The following is a 19,420-nucleotide window of genomic DNA, read 5'->3' on the forward strand; positions in this document are numbered from 1 at the left end:
TAGAGCTCGTAGATGTATGTGTAGTGTTTCTTTTCAGAAGGTTAATTGTTTTCCAGAGTCTAATAGATTAACCGGTGAAAGATAAAGCTTGAATGGTATTTAAAGCTTGTAATTTGTGGCCTACCAAAAGCTTCTATTCTCTGGGATGTATGGAAATTCAGCATTTTTTTCTCAGCTAGAAGTCACTTTATTTTTTGCCATATTTAGGCATTTCATGCATGAATAGCTGCATAGCAGAATGTATGTGAATCATGAGGCAGAATTGTGTGAAATTAAATAATTTGTCTTTTCTGTGAGTAACCTGAACTAAAACAAGATGAAATCTGAGCATGTCAAAATAGCATTTTTTGCTTTATTAAAGGATTACAATATTACAGGGGTAATCTTATTTATTAAAAACCGTGCTTTCAGTTATCTACAGCATATGCTACTTCATGCATCAGTTTAATGCATATTATAACTTTCTAAAGAACTGACGAGATAAAGAGGGAAAAGATGTGCAAACAAAAACACCTAGTGTCTTGCAGGCTTACTAAAAGATGTACAGAATTTTCAGGAGTTTTTGCTTTCCTTTGTACATGCATTCCTTAGCCTACATTTTTCATGGTAGTGTCTGTTTTGAAGGGGGTGTTGTAACAATCTTTTAGAAACTTATCACAGAAGAATATTAGATTTATACCAGTCCATGTATCATACTTGTGACTAAACTCCAAATATAGATGAATAAATCTGTATGATGATTTGGCATCAATATTATCGTGAAATATGGCAAATAACTGTTCATGGCTACAGATAACTTCTTTATATAACTTTTATCTACTGGTTAAAAACACTGAATAGCTTATATATTTGTATCCCTCATTTGCCTGCAGAGTTGGATTTATATCCAGCTGTTTCTGAACACAGAGCCTATACAGCAGGTAATGACTGAAGTCTGGTGCAAAATATTGTCGCTGTTGTGTAGAGTAGTATAACACATTGGCTATACAGCACGTTATATCCACAGTAAATCTGGATTAGTTTACTTGTGCAGCTACTTCATTTTGTTTAAAAAATAAAAAAATAAACAACAAAAACCATCTAAAATACTTGAATCAGATATGAATTCTGATTTATAGGAACAGATTGTTAAAATGCTCACAGTGAAGGGGAAAGACTGGATTTATCACAACAGTAAATTCAAGTTATACAGTACTAATTTTATTAATGTAAATTAACAAAGATTAAATTAGAATAATCACACTACTGTACATATACCAGCTACCTAGTTCAAAGGATAATTTCCTGTGTCAAGTAATTGCTCATAATAATAATAATAATAAAACTCTTGCTGTACAGTTTGTAAATTGAGAATATTTATACGTAATATAACATTCAAAAATATTCAAAAGTTGTGGCAGTATTTTTAGCATCCAAATTTAATTTACAGGGAACAAAAAAACAGAAAATCTATCTACAGGCTATCTCACATGTCAGTTCTAAAAGGCATAATATAACAGCTTTTAGTATAAAGAGGGGTTCTGGATTTTGTCACTTTCTTTTTTCTTCAGCTTTTATTTTCCTGGAATGATTCTTGGAAACACAATATACAAGCCCTCACATCTTAGCAATAAATGTACAATATCTTACATTCCTTATTTCTGAAAAGACAATTCCAGGTAATAAAAGTATAGATTTACATGTTTTTTAAAACAGAACAAGAAAGCTAGCCAAGAGAAAAATTATTTCAGTGGAATGTGTTGGGGTTAGGCCTTATCATCATAACAACTTTCTTTAGTGAATATGATCCACCCCGGAATTCAGCCCAGTAAACGCCATCCTGATAACGACTGCGGTAGTGTCCACCACGATACCAAACTCCATTGAGATTTGAATGAGCACATGCATTGTACCACCATCCTCCCTTTTGGTAATGAGCACAGTTACCTGTAAAAGAGAGCTCAATTTCAGTCTCAGAAACAAAAATTGTATAGCAAGCAAAAAAGCTCAACAGAACGCGCTTTTTTTTTAAACCATGTACTTATTATTAATGTGCAAACTGTGCAGTGTATGCAAGGTGAACTGAGCCTTCATCGAGAACCATGTTCTGCAGACAGACTCACTAGTGTTGCTCTCCCTTGCTGGAATATCTGTTGCATTATTGTCTCAACCCTCATAATATGTTTTACAGACCCTTGTTTAATGTAATTTAATACATATACAATAATGTTTCTGTGAGAATTTTTAATTCAGTCAGTATGTATAAGAGTTGGTTGACAAATCAGTTTGTAGTTTCTGCTTCATAAGTTAAATTCTCATTTTAAGAATTGTCAGCTGTTAAGTTTTATGTTTTGTGTACAGCCACAAACTATTATGCAAGAGACCAAAAGAGACCTTGTTTACCTGTGTATACATCGTGGTCCCGGTCCAACGTGGTGAACTGTTTACCGTTGTGCCAAGTGAAAGAGTCTCCTGCATTGCCATTGTAACGTCCCAATCTCAGCTTGTAATACTCACTTTCTGGCTCTAGTCTGAAGCTAGCATACTCAGCGAATACTTTTCGACCTGACCAGTCTTCCATTGTTATGAGCAGTTTGTAGTTGCCTTGATTTGTTAACCAATAAATATTTTCTAGGCCGAGCCAATATTCTCCATCTATATTACCAAATCCTTGCTACAAGGGAAGCAAGAGAAGCATGTTAGTACTGTCTACTTTATTGGTAAATCTGAATGTATTCTTATGTAGATGACAAGCTCCTTTTTAAGTAAGCTGTAGGTCAGACTAAACCCATCTTTTAAGTTACTTTACCAGTAACTTTTAGAGGGTAGAAGACATTAAACTTCTCACTTGTACTAACCTTGTATGTCTCCCAGTTTCTGAAAAAGTTGACAGAACCATCCAGCCGTCTTTGAATGACTGTCCAGCCACCGGGGTCATGCCGTTGATCACACCAGACCTGCATAAGTCGGTTTGTGTTTTCTGGTTTTACAAGATAGATGGAGCTTGTGTCATGGCCATCTTCTAATGCTTGTAGACAGTCTCTCCAGGGTCCTGTGTCAAAACAGTAAGAGTCTGCAGTCAAAGTGTGATTGAGCATAACTTCAATACAGAGCAGTATTTCAATTGTTAGTGTTTTTCTGTGCTTTTCAGAGTGTATTTCCTTCTGCTGAATAGCACATTTGTTGTTTGTGACTTTTTTTCTGTCTTATTGAAGCTATGGTGTCCACTAAGTCTTTTGAGGCAGATTACTGCATTATAATGTTATTGCTGGAACGTTTCACAATGAATTACTGATACAGGTAGATTCTTAAGGCAGCTGAATTCTAATAACATCGGTTATATTTTCCAAGAAATCAAATAGGAATTTAATATTTTAGAAAAGAGAATGATAAGAAGGAAGGATTGTCAGATTTCTCTTTGAGCAGTCACTGTAAAGCATATGTTGCTTCCTTTTAAAATTATTCCTGTTGATCTACTTTTTTTTTTCATAATTCATTGTCCAGTGCTGAAAGTGGAAGAGCTACCCTTGTACTTATTAAATGAAGTAGTAATAAATTAGTTTCGTGGAATTGTCAGTGTTTTCTGTTGTTGGTTTTTTTGTCTTTTTAACAAAATCGGAAGTCAGTGTACCAGGAGACAATCCAGATTTTTGATCTGTGGCAGTACTGTGTTCTTGTTTCCTCTGTCATGCTCACAGACTGCAATTAGAGTACTCCTGCTAGGCTTCTTCTCTATTTCTGTTGTGGCTAACTGTTCAGATTTCTGGAAATGTTTATGTAGATGCAGTATTCTGGGACACAGAGGTAGAAGGAGATAGGTGTAATGAGTGCTGGTAATTTATATTGCTCTTGTTTATTTTATCACTTTTAATCAGTCTTCCTGCAATTGAAGTGTTAGAAATCAGATATGTTATGCGTTTTTCACCTCTGTGTCTTTATATTTAACCTAACAGCGTATGTTCTTTTCAAATTTGGTGACCCTGGCACAGGCTGTCTAGTGAAGCTGTGGATGTCTCATCCCTTGAAGTGTCCGAGGCCAGGCTGGATGGGGCTTCGGGCAGCCTGATCTGGTGTTGGGCAACACAAGGAGGGCGTGTTGGAATTGGGTCATCTTTAAGGTGCCATCCAACTCAGGTCACTATGTGATCTCATCCTAATGTGTTTTCTAAGCTTTTAGCTGTACCAAGCAAGTCTAAAGAGCAATTTTCCCGAACAGGATGTTGAAATTTTACTTGGAATTCATATTTTGCTTAGCAGAATATTTAGTGAAATACAATTATAGTTATTTTGAACAATTTCTAGTGCTGGCCTTAGGTTACTTACTGGCTATTTACTGATTCTTCTGCATGATTTCTTAGTAATGTGTACTTATTCAGTATTTTGCAGAAGTTATTAACCCTGGTTGCCCTTTTTGGCATGAGTGGGAAGCAGGAACACAAATAAGAACGTGAAGTGAACAGTTTATGGGTGCTTGTTTTTAGAAGCTGAAATTCTTTTATACAGAATCAAAACCAAGTATTTTCTTTACATTTTCCCCTTATTTTAATTTTTTTTAAATGTATTTGTAGATATTTCCTTGTTACGCTTATCCATGGAGTTGAGTACATTTCCTGTGTATTTTGAAGACTGGAGCTGTGTACTTAGCTACATACTACTAAGCAGCAGTAACAGATACTGCCATTATATGGGAGAGAAATAAAAGCAATTGTGTAAACTTCTTCACACTATATACACACTATACACTTGCTTTTCCTGAAAAGCAAGAATGGTCTTCACTTGAGGTACTGAGAGAATCCTGATTTTTCAGATCAGTAGTCTTGAAGAAGTCATTTTAAGTGAGTAAAGCAGACCTTTGAGATGTAGTACCTTTGTAATCAATATGTCTTTCAACAGAGAACACACATTTAACATCAGAAATATTTTTGAGTGGATTTGTAGGATGGAGATGCATAATGAGACTGTGCATTTATATTACATGAAGACCGTAGTAGTTTTTGATAACTGATAGTCTGACATCTTCAGTGTAGCTTTGGACTTGCATCCATCTATGCCCACAGAAATGAAATCTGTCCTAAGTTGAGGAACGTGAAGTACATTTAAAATGCATCTGTAAGTAATTTTGCTAACTCAGCATAATTACTTTTTCCAGCCATGTTGTTTTGTTTTGCATCTGCTTAATTTCTCTCTTCTGTAGTCATTAATTGTTTGGATTGCATTCATTTGGATGAATGCACTTTTGGCAGTTAAACTGCTTGTTATTTTGCATTATTTAATTATTTGAGACCTGTACAATTTAATTATTAATGAGGAAGAGGATAAATCTTGCTATAAGTAAGTATTAACTCCCAGATAACTCCTACTTAACATTGAAAAGTGGATTCTGAAGACAAAACTTTTGTTCTTAAAAGAATTTTATACTAAAGTGGACAGAAAAGTTTCTCTAATCATATTCTATTCCTTGATTTTTAACTGGAATAATTAAATGGTGCCAAAGAGTATTTTTTCATATGCTTTCCTAATATTCATTTTAAAAATAAAAATCAGAGTTGTATGACTTAATTGTATTTTGTCCTTTAAATTTTTCAATTCTTGGCCCAGTATTCATGAGCTGAAAGTGTTCTTTTAAATTACAGATTCATATATTTCTGCTTTGCACCATCTTCAGTCTGCAAAATGTTTCACTAATGAGTTATGTTTCAAGCTTTTACAAATATCTGCCTTTGTTAGAACATAGTAGTCATATGTCATGCTTAATAGATAACTGGAAGCTTGGATTTATGTAGCTTTTAGTTAATTTAAAATCATCAATAGAAATGAAAGAGAATGTGAGAATGTATTTAAAAACAGATAATTAACTCAGGAATACAAATCTGATTTTCTATGCAGGTTATGCACATAATTAACTTATGTTGCTTATCTTTCGATATTTATTGCCTATCTCTTCCAAGGGGTTCCAGGATATTACTTTTTTTTCATTATATTTTTAGGAACATTTGACATGGATACATGTTTAAATGCTTATTATCTAAAATGGACTTAATACTTAAAATACTCTACAAAGTGAAGTCAGTTATGAAAATGAGACATCTACAGTATTTGAAACTGTGTTTCTTATGTCTTGATAGGAGAACATCTTCAGCCTGCTTTTTTTTTTACCCACGTTGTTATATAATCCCAACTGAATTGAGAAGAAATGTAATATATGCCACTATCCATCTCTTCATTCTTCTATCTGTGCTGTAGATTACACTTATGCATATTGAAATTCCACTTGTAAAATTACAGTTATGGTTCTAACTTTATTGCATCTATCATTTTCTATGTGTTTTTTCATACTCGATACATTTTTTTGTCAAATACTGTACTTTTTCTTTCAAATTAACCCTTCTGCCTTACTTTTTACTAAAAGCAGTTCAGATAGACAAAATAGTGAATGCTAGTGGATTTATTACGGGAATGATTAACAGAGATATTACAGTACATAGCTGTTTATAGGAATTCTCGGATTTTATGTTCCACTTAACAATCAGTTCTAGCCTGGAAAATAAACATCATGTTTGTAAATCTTTTTTGTTTTTTAATTGTATGATAATATAAGTTTCTTGCTAATTATTTCAAGTTGCTTACTTCCATCTACCTGCTTATCTGCTTGGAGAAGAGTGTACGAGGCTAAAAAAAAATAAAGACAAGGTTTTGGAATTTGTTGGGGACATCTTTTTCATAGATACCAAATAAAGAGCAGGCTTTACTAAGTTTGAACCTAGCAAGCAGGGATGAACTGATTGAAAACTTGAAATGGAAAGCAGTGAAGGCAATCTTTGATGAAATAAGGAAGTCTGTAATTCTTAACAAAGAACAGTAGGAAACTAAACAAAGAAATGAGTTCAAATACATCAAACTTCAGCAAATTCAGAAGAGTGTGTAGAGAAAATTATCTAGGCAATGCAAAGAGTTTAGAAGATCATTAAGAAGTATCTGCTGAGGACACTGCAGTGGATTTTTTCTGTTGTAGAAGGCTAAGGAAAACAGAAACTGATATGGCTAGATCATTAACTTTCAAGTAGCATTGAAAACATGAAGAAAGCTTAAACATAGCAGATGCTAGGATGATTGTTGATACACAGTAATAAGTTTAAGATCAAGGGAAAAGATTGATGTGCTTCTTTGTGATGGAGAAGACTGTTAACGGATTAAAATTAAGTGGCACCTAATACCTTCCATTTTGCTTTAGTTTTTGTTGAGACGGTCACATGGTGTTAGATGTTTCATAGAACTTAAGAAGTTTTAGCAAAGGTTGAGAACTTGAGAAGTACAGAAAGGACTGGATAAAAGTGTATAGGGTCTTTTTTTTTTCCAGTGACTGCATAGTTGTGGTGTTTTTTGCTTGCGTGGTGGTGTTCATGGCTTGGTGCTGCTTTTTTTCCCTTTTGATTTTCCTAGTTCATTCCAGATGCCTATAGCAAACTGGATGGAGCATCCTTCTGGGCATTAATAGTGGGTAGGGGCTTTGAGATATGTTTGGAAAATAGAGAACATTCTGGATGATGAGGAGAAAGTATTAAAATGTTCCTTGCCCACCAAAAAGGTCGGGGGGAGGGGAGGAAGATACCTTGGAAATGAAAGGCTAGGTAACTTAGCTTCACTTCTTGGCGTTTCCTTGAACAAATTAAAATTTACAAACTAGAAAATAAGGAGAGAGATTAATAGCAGAGTGGATTTGTACAGAACAAGTATGAAGCTTCTTTTTCTAGTAATTATGAGAAATGAAGAGAAAAATAACAGATATCAAATCAACCTGGGATGTGACTTCTGGAGATCAACATATGACGGTCAGCTAGATAAACAACATTTTCTCAGGCAAGTATCATAGAGTTCTACCATACTGCAAAGTGACCATGACTCAAAATGTTTCTCTTTGCAAAAAATGAAGATGCTGTATGATAGATCAGCAAAGGTACTATGCATGTGAAATCTGTTCTGTTCTGCTATGTGATAGTACGGCCTCAGTTCAAGTTTGTTGACACTTTCTCCTGACCGTGATTCTTCATTCAGACTGTTAGAAAATAGGTGTTGATGTGGGTAGTCTTTTGTGGAAGGCGGTTGGTTATTACTGTAACATTCTTTGGTTAAGTAATCTTAGTTTACCTTTTTTTTCTGGCCTTGAGAAAGCAATTTAGATTTCATTATGTTAAAAACAATAGTAATAATAAAAATAGAATAGCTAGGACTTTAACTATTTTCCTTTTTATTTGCTATCCATCTAAAGCAAACTGACTCCATAACCAGCATCAACAGAAATGTATTTTTTTGTAAAATCACAGAATCTCAAAATAGTCGTGAGTTAGAAAGTTAAAAACTTGAGAGCAAAAGTGAACATAACTTATTCCTTTTTCAGGAAAGAATTATGGAAGTTAAGTCCTGAAGTTTCAGGATAGTGAATTTATCTGCGCTAGGAATAAATATTATTTTTAAATTCTACTCCTGTCAGTTTTATTAATTCCCACACTAAAAAAATGTTTTAGCTGGAGCTGAGGTTTAGAAGATAGTTGTCAACTCTGCAAATAAAGACTTAACAGCAAAGACTGAAGTAACCACAAAATCACTGTTTAAAATGAAGCCACCTGTTACTATTTTGTGTTCTTGAGGAAAAAAGCACAATGAGGTGGAAAAATAAAAACTGTATTAGAATATCAGTTAAATAGGGTCTTAAGTTGTTCATTCCAAAGTCTTGTTTGTTTCATTGGGAGTGTCTTCATTGATTTTGATTAGCTTTTTATTATCTCAAATGGAATAGTGTATCTAGATCTAAGGGCAACTATTCAAAGGAATCTGAATACTGAATGTTACTTGAATTCAGAGTGAAGTCTAAAACTTTTGTTTAACTCTCCAAATTCACTGTAATCTCTTAGACTGTTCCATTATCTCATCCACCTACTCATATTTTCCACTTTCCGTTTCCTAATAAAAGCTTTGGAAACAAATCAGGATGATACTGTTAGCGTAAGTTTAGGAAAGTCAGGCTTTAGCAATCTGAAATACGAAGCCTGTTGTATCCTGCAGACAGAACTCTGCCCAAAGAATCTTGTGCTAAAAGAAACAGTAATTTAGATACTCCAGATGATTATCAGTTTATCAGTTACATTTACGTTTTGATACATTGTCAGTTTCTGAGGTATCCTGTCTCCTATTGCAGATTTTTGTTCAACAATTTGTACCAGCAACAAATTTGGAAGCAGTTTTTTTTTTAAAAGAGATGGCCTTACACCTTTCTATAACCTTAACTGATGATAATATAATACTAACATAATGACTAAAGAAGTTCTGAGTGACTGTACTGAACTTTTTTTATGCTTAAAAGGAGCAGATTAGAACTTTATGGCAAAAAGTGTTAAAGTATGTTCGTTATGTAGTAGCAACCGCAAGTCTGGTGGTCCAAGAAAGTAAAACTCCAGTCGTACTGCTACATTTTAGGCTGTAAGTTCTCCCAGAGGGCTTCTGTCATTTGTACAGCTGGTGCAGTCAGCTCAATTTGTGTAGACTGTGTCAGGTCTTAGAATCTCAATCAATCCAAAATCATTTATTTTGCTAAATGTTTCCTACTCCTTATTCTTATAAATTAGTGAAGACATATCAGTAACATTACTTACCAGATGGTTTATCGGTTGAAGTGGGAATACTAGTAACTGCAGGCATGGTTGGTAAGGTAGGTGGCAGAACCTTTAAGTTCTGATCACTCTGAATCTCATTAGTAGATATCTGATTAATCATACGATTGTAAGTAGGAGGCTGGTACACTTTGCTTGGCGGCTGTGGAGTTTGTGGCAGAGGCTTTATGGATGGCATTCTTTGACAGTATTCTTCTAGCTGGTTAATTATTATTGACTGATTATTTGCAATTGACATCAAATGCTGATACTTGTACTCCAAGTCTTTGTATTTGTTTGCAAGCTGCAGCATGTCTGCAGTTTGATTCAAAATCTTATTCTCAAGTTGGGAAAGTTCCAAGGCATTGTCCCGTTTTCGGATAATTTCATGTAATAACTGCATATAGAGTTGTGTGACACGAGAGTTCATATTTCTGCTCTCTTTTCTTAAGAGCTTGACCTCATTAACAATCCCACCATCTACCTCTACCAGTTGCTGGAGAGTTTCTATTTGTCTCTTTTGTTTAAGGAGTTCATTGTTAAGTAACTGTAATTCTTGTTTATTTACCCTGTTTTCAAGGAGAACCTCAGGTTCCTTAGAATTCACACAAATGGCACCTGTCACTCTCTGTTGAGGTACAATAAAGGTGTAAGTACATTTGTCCTGTGAATCACTGGAACGCTTGTATCTGTTCATATAAATGAACTCTTGTTCTCTTTCCTCATCGTCTTCAAATTCTTGTGTTTTGCTAGCAGCAGTTCCTACAGCAGCTATAAGCATTAAACAGATGAATTTTGTTGTCATCGTGATCCTCTATTTCTGGTCAAATATTCTTCTGCAAAGAACTTCATAAAATCTGTTTTAAAATAAATTTAATGTAAGTAGCAAATTGGAAATTCAGTGCATGCTTTAATTAAAAAAAAAAGAAAATAGTTTGTTCTATAACTTAACATACAGTATAATATTGCATAATAATTAGTTTGACTATGAACAGATGAGGTAATTTTCTTGTCAAGTACAAGTTCACATCAGCTAGAGGGGATGTCATCAGAAATGAGATATTTTGCTATCGTCACAACTACAGCTGTTAATAGTTGCCAGTTTATCTTAAGCCTGTGAAGAATCACAAAACATTGAATTTGATACCAGTCTTTGAAGAGTCCTTACTTCCAAGCAAGTACCACAAAAATTTCCAAGATTGGCGTTTTCATTTAAATAATAAAATACATTTTAATTTCTTAGACCTACAAATATAACCCTTAAATAAAAACAAAAGATAGGTAAATCTGTGCTGTTCGAAGTTGAGTTGTAAAAATATTAATTAGCTTATTTGCAATATATTATAACTGCAGAGAGTACTGCTTAGGTAAAATGCTACAATTTTAGTTTGATCAGCTGTATTGAACCTTATAATAGTCCTTAATTAAAACCTGCACTGCCCAAATACCATGGGCAGTAGAATTTCTTGTTTTTCCGGACTATTGTAATTGATAACTAAAATTAGTGTTTATTGTTTTTTGCATAAATTTACATTTATTCTGGCTCGCTGAATCACTGTCTTTGCACTCAGCCTGATTTTAATGGTCTCTCCTTTGGAAGGGGAAAAACACATTTAGATGCATATGGGGGATAAAGATGACCCACAGCTAATTAAATCAGCTGCTAGTGTTTACTTACATATGGCTATTAGATCTATTATGATGAAATTACACTAACTTCTTTTCTTGAGCAGCTTAATACTCAAGGTGAAAATGTGAGGCCATCACAATCTTTTAAAAATATAACTCAATACTGCAGGTTCATAGGCAGCAGTCTTCCAGGAAGTGTGAACTTGGCACTAGTGTTACTGCCACGAGTGAGAACATTCTCTTATCAGCTGCATAAATAGATATCATATATTTCTTTGATATCATATATTTCTAATAGCTTGGTTAATTTTAGTGTGTGTGTGTGTGTGTATATATATAGTCTATTTTATACATAGCTATATATATCATAGGAACCCAAAGGTTGTAAAAGACCTCAAAGATTGTCTTCTCCAACTGTCCATCTCCCACCAGTATTTCTCCACTAAACCATGTTCTTTAGTACCACATTTAGATGTTTCTTCAGCACCTCCAGAGACAGTGATTCCATAACCTCACCTTCATTGGTATCTCATTTCAGTGCCTGACCACACTTTTGGGGATGTTTTTCCTATTATCCAACTTGAACCTCTCGTTGTGCAACTTGAGACCATTCCCTCTGATCCTATTGGTGTTGTCTGGGAGAAGAGGTCAGCCCCACATCTTGCTGCAACCTCCTTTCAAGGAACTGTAGAGGGCAATAAGGCCTCCCCTGAGCCTTCCCTTCTCCAAACTAAACAGTCCCAGCTCCCTCAGGCACTCCTCATAAGACCTGTGAGGGGTCTGGAGCACAGCTTTGTTTCCCTTCTCTGGATATGCTTCAGAGCCTTGATGTCTTACAGTGAGGGGCCCAAGACTGAATACAGTACTTGAGATGCAGAGCTGAGTACAGAGGGATGATCACCTACTTCCCTGCTCTTGGTGGCCGCACTATTTCTGATACAAGCTAGGATGCCATTGGCTTTCTTGGCCATCTAGGCATGCTGCTGTCTCATGTTTAGCTGAGTGTTGACCAACATGCCCATGTCCATTTCTTCCACAGTCTTCCAGCAGGCTCTAAGTCTACAGCACTGCCTGGAGTATTCCTTGTATTTCTACACAGATGGGCTGTTATTGCAAATGTCTCTGCCATAGTAGGTGTAAAATGGGCTTTGTTTCAGTGTTTGAATTGAAATACCTTTCTTTCCCTCAAAAAATAAAGCTATTCTGACCTGCTGAAAGGATATTTTTTTTTTTAGAATAGTTCAAGAAAAAAATGGAATAGAGTTAATTTGCCTCATCTTAATTAACATTTCAGAGTCATTCAAAATGAAGATAACAGTCAGTGAATGACATCAGCATGATCACAGCATGCTAAAATGCTTCTCTCTCTCTCATGATCTTGTCTGCATGTCATCTTTTTCTAAGGTGCTCTTCCTATAAAAGAAAATGTTGGAAGTGAAAGTACATTTGTAAAGGAATGCTTTACAAACAGAACAAACAGAAATGTTCTGTTTTCATGTTTTCCTGCCAGCAGACTGTTTATGAAACAATGCTATGTCTTTCATTGTTTCTACTTGTTGATTTGAAGGGGGGAGAGGGGGGAGTTCAGAATGAAGACTGTTTGTTCCATATTATGATAGGCTATATCAGATAAATAGCATTTCTTTGTAGTTAGATTCAAACAAACTTCATAATTAATGTGCTTGTTTGCAAAATTCTGAATTATGAGTCTTTTAGGGAGGAAAAAAGCTTGCTAGGGTTAGTAGGGAGGGTAGTGAGATAAGCACTTTTGAGGAACGTTTTAATGTTTTTGAGTTGCTTCCTCTTTTTTTGGGACTATGAAATTCACAGCACATCAGGATTTCCTTCTCAAAAGAGACAGTGATCTCACCTATTAGACGTCTAGCACGCTAGCTTTCTATTTATGTATATAATTGAAAGAAGGTAACAGTGACTTGGTTTGTTTTCTCATTCATTGTTTGCTCAACTGAGGATGTTTCGTGACCTGCTGAAAAAAAGGAAACAAACTTTCTGAAATGGTTATTGAATGCTACAGCTTTTGATTGTTTTTTCCTGCCTTTTAAATGGAAAAAGCAAATAAAATCATTATTTGGCTTTGCTTGGAAATGGTTGCCTGTTCTGTACTCTATCATACTTGAAGAAATTTTGTTTAGTCAAAGTATATATTACTTTGATTGCTATGAATATACTGAAACTTACAGACGATATTTCAATGAGAGTTAAGTATTTTACCATCTGAAATTAACACCTGTTTCTCATCTTGGACTTCAGTACTGCCACAGTCCTGAAATGGTGAAGTTAAAAATATTTCTGTTTGCAAAGTTTTACTGTTTGACAAATGTTCAGAGTTGTTTTTCTTTTTTAAATTGGCTTACCTTAAATGAAAGTGTGAAAGGTAGTAATGTCAACAGTGTGAGTTTTTAAGATATTGCAGAATGTGCACTTAATTGTAGACATTCCAGCATGTATACCTTTTTTCCACTATTTGTTTATTCTGATTTCATTTTTCCAAAGTAGACACACACATTTGTATTCAGTAATTTCTTTGTTTTTCTGAAATATTTTACCTATCTATGTGAGTTTCATATGAAAATGAGAGTGAGTGTATATATCTATGAGATGAAAAGTATGGCTTGAAATAACATAATAAGGTATAACCATTTTTTTAAACTCCACCGGTAACCCATCAGTGCTATAGCTGTTTTCTCTTGATGTATTTTTTTTAAATAAAATAGACATTTGCAGTATAACTCTGGAAAGAAAAGGTTTTATGAAAGCCTCTGTGTGCACTATCAGTACTTTTGCACATAGATCTCAAGTAGTCTTGTAAGATTGAGAGATTGACCTCTTATCTCAGAGTCTGTAGTGTTCTTTTAATACCTACACATTGTGATCCACAAAAAAGCAGAGAAAACAGGAAAACCAGTGAATGGTGACTAAGTGAAATCAATTTTCCTTTATTTTGGATTATGAGTCAGTTCAAGGAAGAAATGTTTTGACTTTTAAGGAAGACCTTAATCACCTGTAATCACCTATAATCACCTGTAATATAGCATTTTTAATAAATACTATAGCAAAATAATGAGCTCTGTAAATCCTGCGTTGAAGACCTTCCCTTAGACAAATATAGAAAATAATTGACTGAATTTCATATCAAAATATAAATTTAATCAGTATGGATTCCTTCTACAGATAGAGTACTTAGAGGAATCTGTAGGCTAAAAGCATTTCAAGTGCTTCTTGCTGCTGTTCTTGTTTTTCTATATATAGTAAACTGTTATTAAGCTAGAGGACTGTCGGTATGCAAATATCAGGCACTGAGATATATAAATGTAGCTTCTGTCCAAATGATAAATGACGCTGTATCTACTCTGGAGTCTGCTTTACACAAAGGGATTTCTAGGGCCTTCAGTAACCACTGTTATATGGTTATTCAATACCATATAATTCAATAAAGTGTAGTTAACTTTTCTGCAAAGATGATGTAATTAAAACACTCAATCAATTTGGTTTGAGGAGCAAATACTTGAGATTTTGTCATATGAACAAGATGAAGATAGTGATTTTTTTTAAATGTTTTTAAAGGTTTGTATATTGCAGTTCAGGGCCCAAGCATGCAGTTTTTGTCCATCAGGCTTCAGTTATGATAGTCATTAGAAAGAAGGTAGTTTTCTACCTAACTTTTTACACTTAGGCAGGAGTGTTTGTAACTGTTAAAGCAAAATAAAATTCCCCATTTGACTTATGACTTTTAATAACAACTGTTCTTAAAACCTAGTTGCTAACATCTTCCCTCACTGCTATTCAATTTCCTTAAAAAGGCACCCAGAGTACATACATCATACTTAGAAAATTAGCTTCAGAGTTCAAACTTTTATTATTTCTTGTCACCTTTTCTTTTTGGGGGGCTGGCAGAGTTCAGCATGGCTTTAGTTTCCTTAAAGAATTAAAGAGTGGACAGATGAGATTTGACACTGTAAATTTATTCCTGTCCTTGTGAGTCAGAACAGGATGAACAATTCACAGGACTTATAGTGCAGACTGAACTGCTGAGTTTACATGCAGGTCTAACATGTCAGAGCTGAATATACTGGTACCTCAAAGCTTTTTAGAAATAGCCAGATAGTTGGAAAAAAAAAAATATATATATATATATTTATGTACGTATATATATATATATTATATATATATATGAAAGATGACATGCGTGCTATTTGCACACTGCTAGTATTTTCTGAGATTTCCCTGTATGATTGTTTTGACTTAGAGGAAAAAAAAAAAAGTTGCAGTTACCCTACATACAGATGAGTTTGATTTGCTGCATTAGTACACACTGTGACAAAATTCAGTTCTGTTGGCTAATCAGTATTTTTTTTGTATATCAGTCATATTTATTGTGCTGAAGTTAGCAGTCATTTGGAGGGCTGGCTTTCCCTACACGCACTACATGCTGTGGGATATTGTGTGTGGTTTCCTCAGAAATTTAGATGCATAAATGAATGCATAGTTACAAAAGATGTAGTATTAGATCTTATAGCATTTTTGCTTGAAAAGATAAGGTATCTGACTTGATTGTGTGTTAACACATAATTTGAGATGTTTATTCTAGAGAAGAAACATGAAAAACGAACAACGGATCTTCACTGTTTCTTTAATGCTTTTGTGTTCGATGTTGAAAGGGTTTGAAGGATTGAATTATATTAATCTATCAATTTTTCATGTAGTCTTCATCTTTGATTGAAGTGATTACTTCATTTTTGCTGTATTTGAAGGGGAAGGGACTTCTATCAACTGCTTTTAGTTCAGAATTAACTCCTGCAGTTGATTTTTTTTCAATGAAAATTACTGCTGTACAAAAACCAGATCACTATATTTTTTCAGTTTGGTAAAAGCACAGCAGTATGCATGCCACGTGTATTAGGAAAATTTTTAAGGTTTTGATGGAAGTATAACAGGGATAGGAAAGGGCTGACACGTAGTGGCATGCAGTTTCAGTTACAGAAAGGTGATGTAAAAGGAAGTTTAACTCCAAGCTTATTGGGTGGAGTGATTTTTGTTTTTTTGTCGCTAGTTACTTGCTTCTATTCTAAGCCATGCAACGCTTCTGACAGAAATCTATTAATTGCTTTAGAAGCTTTCACTGTAATGCATTCTGTACTTTCTATACTTAGCTTTTTTTGTCCATTTAAATTTGTGTTAAAATCTTTGTTCAAAAATCTAGTTCTTTATTCTTAAAAGAAGATTTTTTGTCACTGATGGGAATGGATTAGTAACAAAACACTTTAGAATGACAGTGCCTTCCTTCCTGCAGAACTTTTGTTTTGAAATAGTACCAACTGCTGCAAGAAACTTCATAAAATGATGTATTCTTTGCTGCCATGTAACTTTTTCAAGTTTTTGGCAAAAGAATAAGGCTTTTTTTAGTTACAAGAAGCATAGATTTTCTTTTGGGATTACCCAAAAGGAATTTTAGTCATTGTTAGTGGATTGTTCTTTGTGCTTTACTAGAGTTCTGTTCTAGACTCAGAATGGAGTTACTGAGAGCACTGCTTTTGTTATTACCTTTTGTTATTACTTCCTTTAGCAGCAGCCTCACCTTATTTTCACTTAATCTGATCACCAGTGAAAAGTATTCATAGTGTGTGCACATAAATGTACACTTAGTACACAATAGCCCTTAAACAGATTCATATTTTTGTAAATGTGAACCTTTTTGCTCACGAAAAGTAGTTGGATCACACAGTAAATTTTTACACAAAAATACAGATGCTATGTTTTGTTTTGTTTTTTTAATTGAACTTTACTTCGTAGACTCTTCAAAGTTCCAGGAACTGTTGTGTCTCTTTGATCAGGCATAAGTGTGTGAAAGAATGTAGATTTCATCATTTTTAATACTAGCAGTCTGTTACAAAAGTTACTATAGAAATCAGAATGTCCTAAAAAGTTTGCTGAGAGATGTGCAGCATTCAGAAGCTTTTGCAGCCAGTTTGAAGCACTAAGCCCAAAGTTACATGCAGAATTAAATAAGGTAAGATAAATGTCATATTGAAGAAAATAACGGCAATGTAGTTTTTCAGTGCTTGATTTCATAAAATCTCTCAATTATTTCCACAACAAAATCTGTATGTGCTCACTCTTATTTTGTGAAAAGGGAAGAAAAGAGGTTTGTTGCTAGTACTAGAAAGTAGTAGTGTAATGTCTTTGAAAAGCCTTCATTCGCTCACATGCAAACAAATCAGTCTTTGGACACTCAGCATACAAAAAATCTGCATATTTTAGATTTAATCCATTGGTACTATGCATTCTTACCCTGCCTCCTTCGTCGTCTTTCTTCCGTCCTTAGCGAGCTTTCATCAAAGCTGATCAGAACCGCTCGTCCGCAGGAGCCGTGACATCTCACTTGGCTGTTGGTATCATATGCACAACTCTTCTGTGATGGAAGCCTGAAGTCTATAGCTGAACAGCTTTATATGCTGTACTGAAGTTGAATAAGCAAATATTTAGATGTTCTACAAAAATATTCCCTTTCTTTTTTGTTTTTTTTTAAAGATTTTTCACAGCTTGGCCATGTGTCTGTACAGTATTACTGTTGAGACACAGGCTTCCTTTCGGCAGGAGAGAACTCGGCATTCTGGTTTTAAAATCCTGAGTTCATCGTTTCTTGCAAGGCTGAAGCAGCCTTATTTGAACTTCAGTTCCTTTGTGGGAGACTTACATCTGGGGGGGGGAGGCACTCAGCAGGCCGACAGGCCCTGGTTGGATGGACGAGCCTTTCCTCCTCCCACTGGCGCTGGGGATCCACAGGCGAAAGGCGCGCGCGGGGCCTCCCCTCCCGCCAGCGGCGCAGCAGCGGCGGGCCGGGCCCGGCGGCGCTCTGACCTCAGCGCCCGCCCAGCGCGCTGCGCGGGGCTGCTCGGGGCCGGGCCAGGCGCTGCGGCCGGCTGCAAGATGGCTGGGCTGTGCCGGCGTCCTGCTCGGGCACACAAGCGTTTTGCGTTACCCCCGGTGTTATGTAACCTATTGTATTTGTGTGCATTTTTCTAAAATCTGTTTTTGTAGCTGAGACTTCCTAACCACAAGTCATGACCGCTTGTTCTATAGCGTTAGAAATGGGAGAAAATTTGAGCCAGGCAAGTTGCCCTTTACGTTGTTGCTGTTGATTAAATAAGCAGTGATAATGTCAAGAAAAGTTATTTTTTCCTTTGGTGGTTCCACAGTGTTAGGAAGAAATCCCAGAGATGCTATGAGTCTGGGTTGGGCTTTTAGGTGAAATGATATGTTAGAATGTGTAACTACGAAGGATTTGTCCCCAAAATGTCGGAGTGCGGGGGGATGCTTCCTGCTCATAGGCTTTTTGCAAAATGTTACAAGGTAGAGAGAAGGAATGTATATAGGTAGCTCCAAAAGTAATGCTTCCTATATGTTTATTTTCATGAAAACTTCCACAGATACAAAGAGTACGATAGCATTACTTGATAGAGCAAGTTCTCAGCTACAAAACGGTCCTTTTGAACAGTCACTGCCTTTAGCTTTGCATTTTCACCTGCAGTGAACAAGAGCGCGTATGCTGCACTCATAAAAAAAAAAAAAAATCTGCACCATAAGAAGTGATCCACTGTTGCTGTCAGTACTGCTGATACCACCACCCACCTCTCACTGTGCTCACGTCCACTGTTTGATCTCTATAAATATTCAGCAAGTGCCAATGGATATCAGTGGGTGCAGTTCTTTCCTCATGGAGAAATTCAGTGGTACACCTTTGCTCCATACACACTTCCATTTCAGACTCCATTCTGTCAGACAGCAACAAAATTTAACAAAATATTAGCTGGATGGTTCAGCTTCTACTGCCATCCCACCAACATCCACCTCTGACATCATGGCCCAACATAATGAAATAGGAGGCGTTACTTTTGGAGCAGTCCTCATATTCCATCTGGGCTCTGATGTAGTCCCTGATGATTTTTTTATTTTATTATTATTAATTTTTTTTATAAGCTGGTCCATCTGAACATTGGCAAAAGAGTGGGCAGCAGTGCTGTGTTATTTGGAGTAGCACTGATGTTCTTGTTTCTGTCTATTCCTAGGTCAGGAAATACCATGTTCCCATGAAGGAAAATAAAATTGTCCAACTTAAAGCAAGCTCTTACAATCTGGTGCAGACTGAT

General features: G+C 35.5%; 2 protein-coding genes across 12 annotated transcripts in view; one reads left to right on the forward strand and one right to left on the reverse strand.

Moving 5' to 3' along the window:
• RALGPS1 (Ral GEF with PH domain and SH3 binding motif 1) overlaps positions 1 to 19,420 on the forward strand; it is a 92,832-nt gene that overhangs the window by 24,138 nt on the left and 49,274 nt on the right. The window lies entirely within an intron of this gene.
• ANGPTL2 (angiopoietin like 2) lies at positions 1,179 to 18,058 on the reverse strand. Its single transcript, XM_031602030.2, has 5 exons — positions 17,562 to 18,058; positions 9,627 to 10,480; positions 2,838 to 3,031; positions 2,383 to 2,653; positions 1,179 to 1,926 (listed from the first exon to the last, which is right to left on the reverse strand). Exons 2-5 carry the CDS (start codon positions 10,426 to 10,428, stop codon positions 1,727 to 1,729), a joined length of 1,467 nt encoding a protein of 488 aa, XP_031457890.1. The 5' UTR covers positions 10,429 to 10,480; positions 17,562 to 18,058; the 3' UTR covers positions 1,179 to 1,726.

Source organism: Phasianus colchicus, chromosome 19 (genome assembly GCF_987193195.1).
Source record: "Phasianus colchicus chromosome 19, bPhaCol1.hap1.1, whole genome shotgun sequence".
In the NCBI taxonomy this organism is placed as follows: domain Eukaryota; kingdom Metazoa; phylum Chordata; class Aves; order Galliformes; family Phasianidae; genus Phasianus; species Phasianus colchicus.

Bases quoted from the DNA above. Each gene is read 5' to 3' on its own strand.
- ANGPTL2 (XM_031602030.2), bottom strand. From the start codon at position 10,428: ATGACAACAAAATTCATCTGTTTAATGCTTATAGCTGCTGTAGGAACT. The intron at 3,032-9,626 runs GTAAGTAATGTT...GTTTTGACACAG, and splicing joins TTCAACCGATAAACCATCTG to GACCCTGGAGAGACTGTCTA. The intron at 1,927-2,382 runs GTAAACAAGGTC...TCTCTTTTACAG, and splicing joins GGACCACGATGTATACACAG to GTAACTGTGCTCATTACCAA.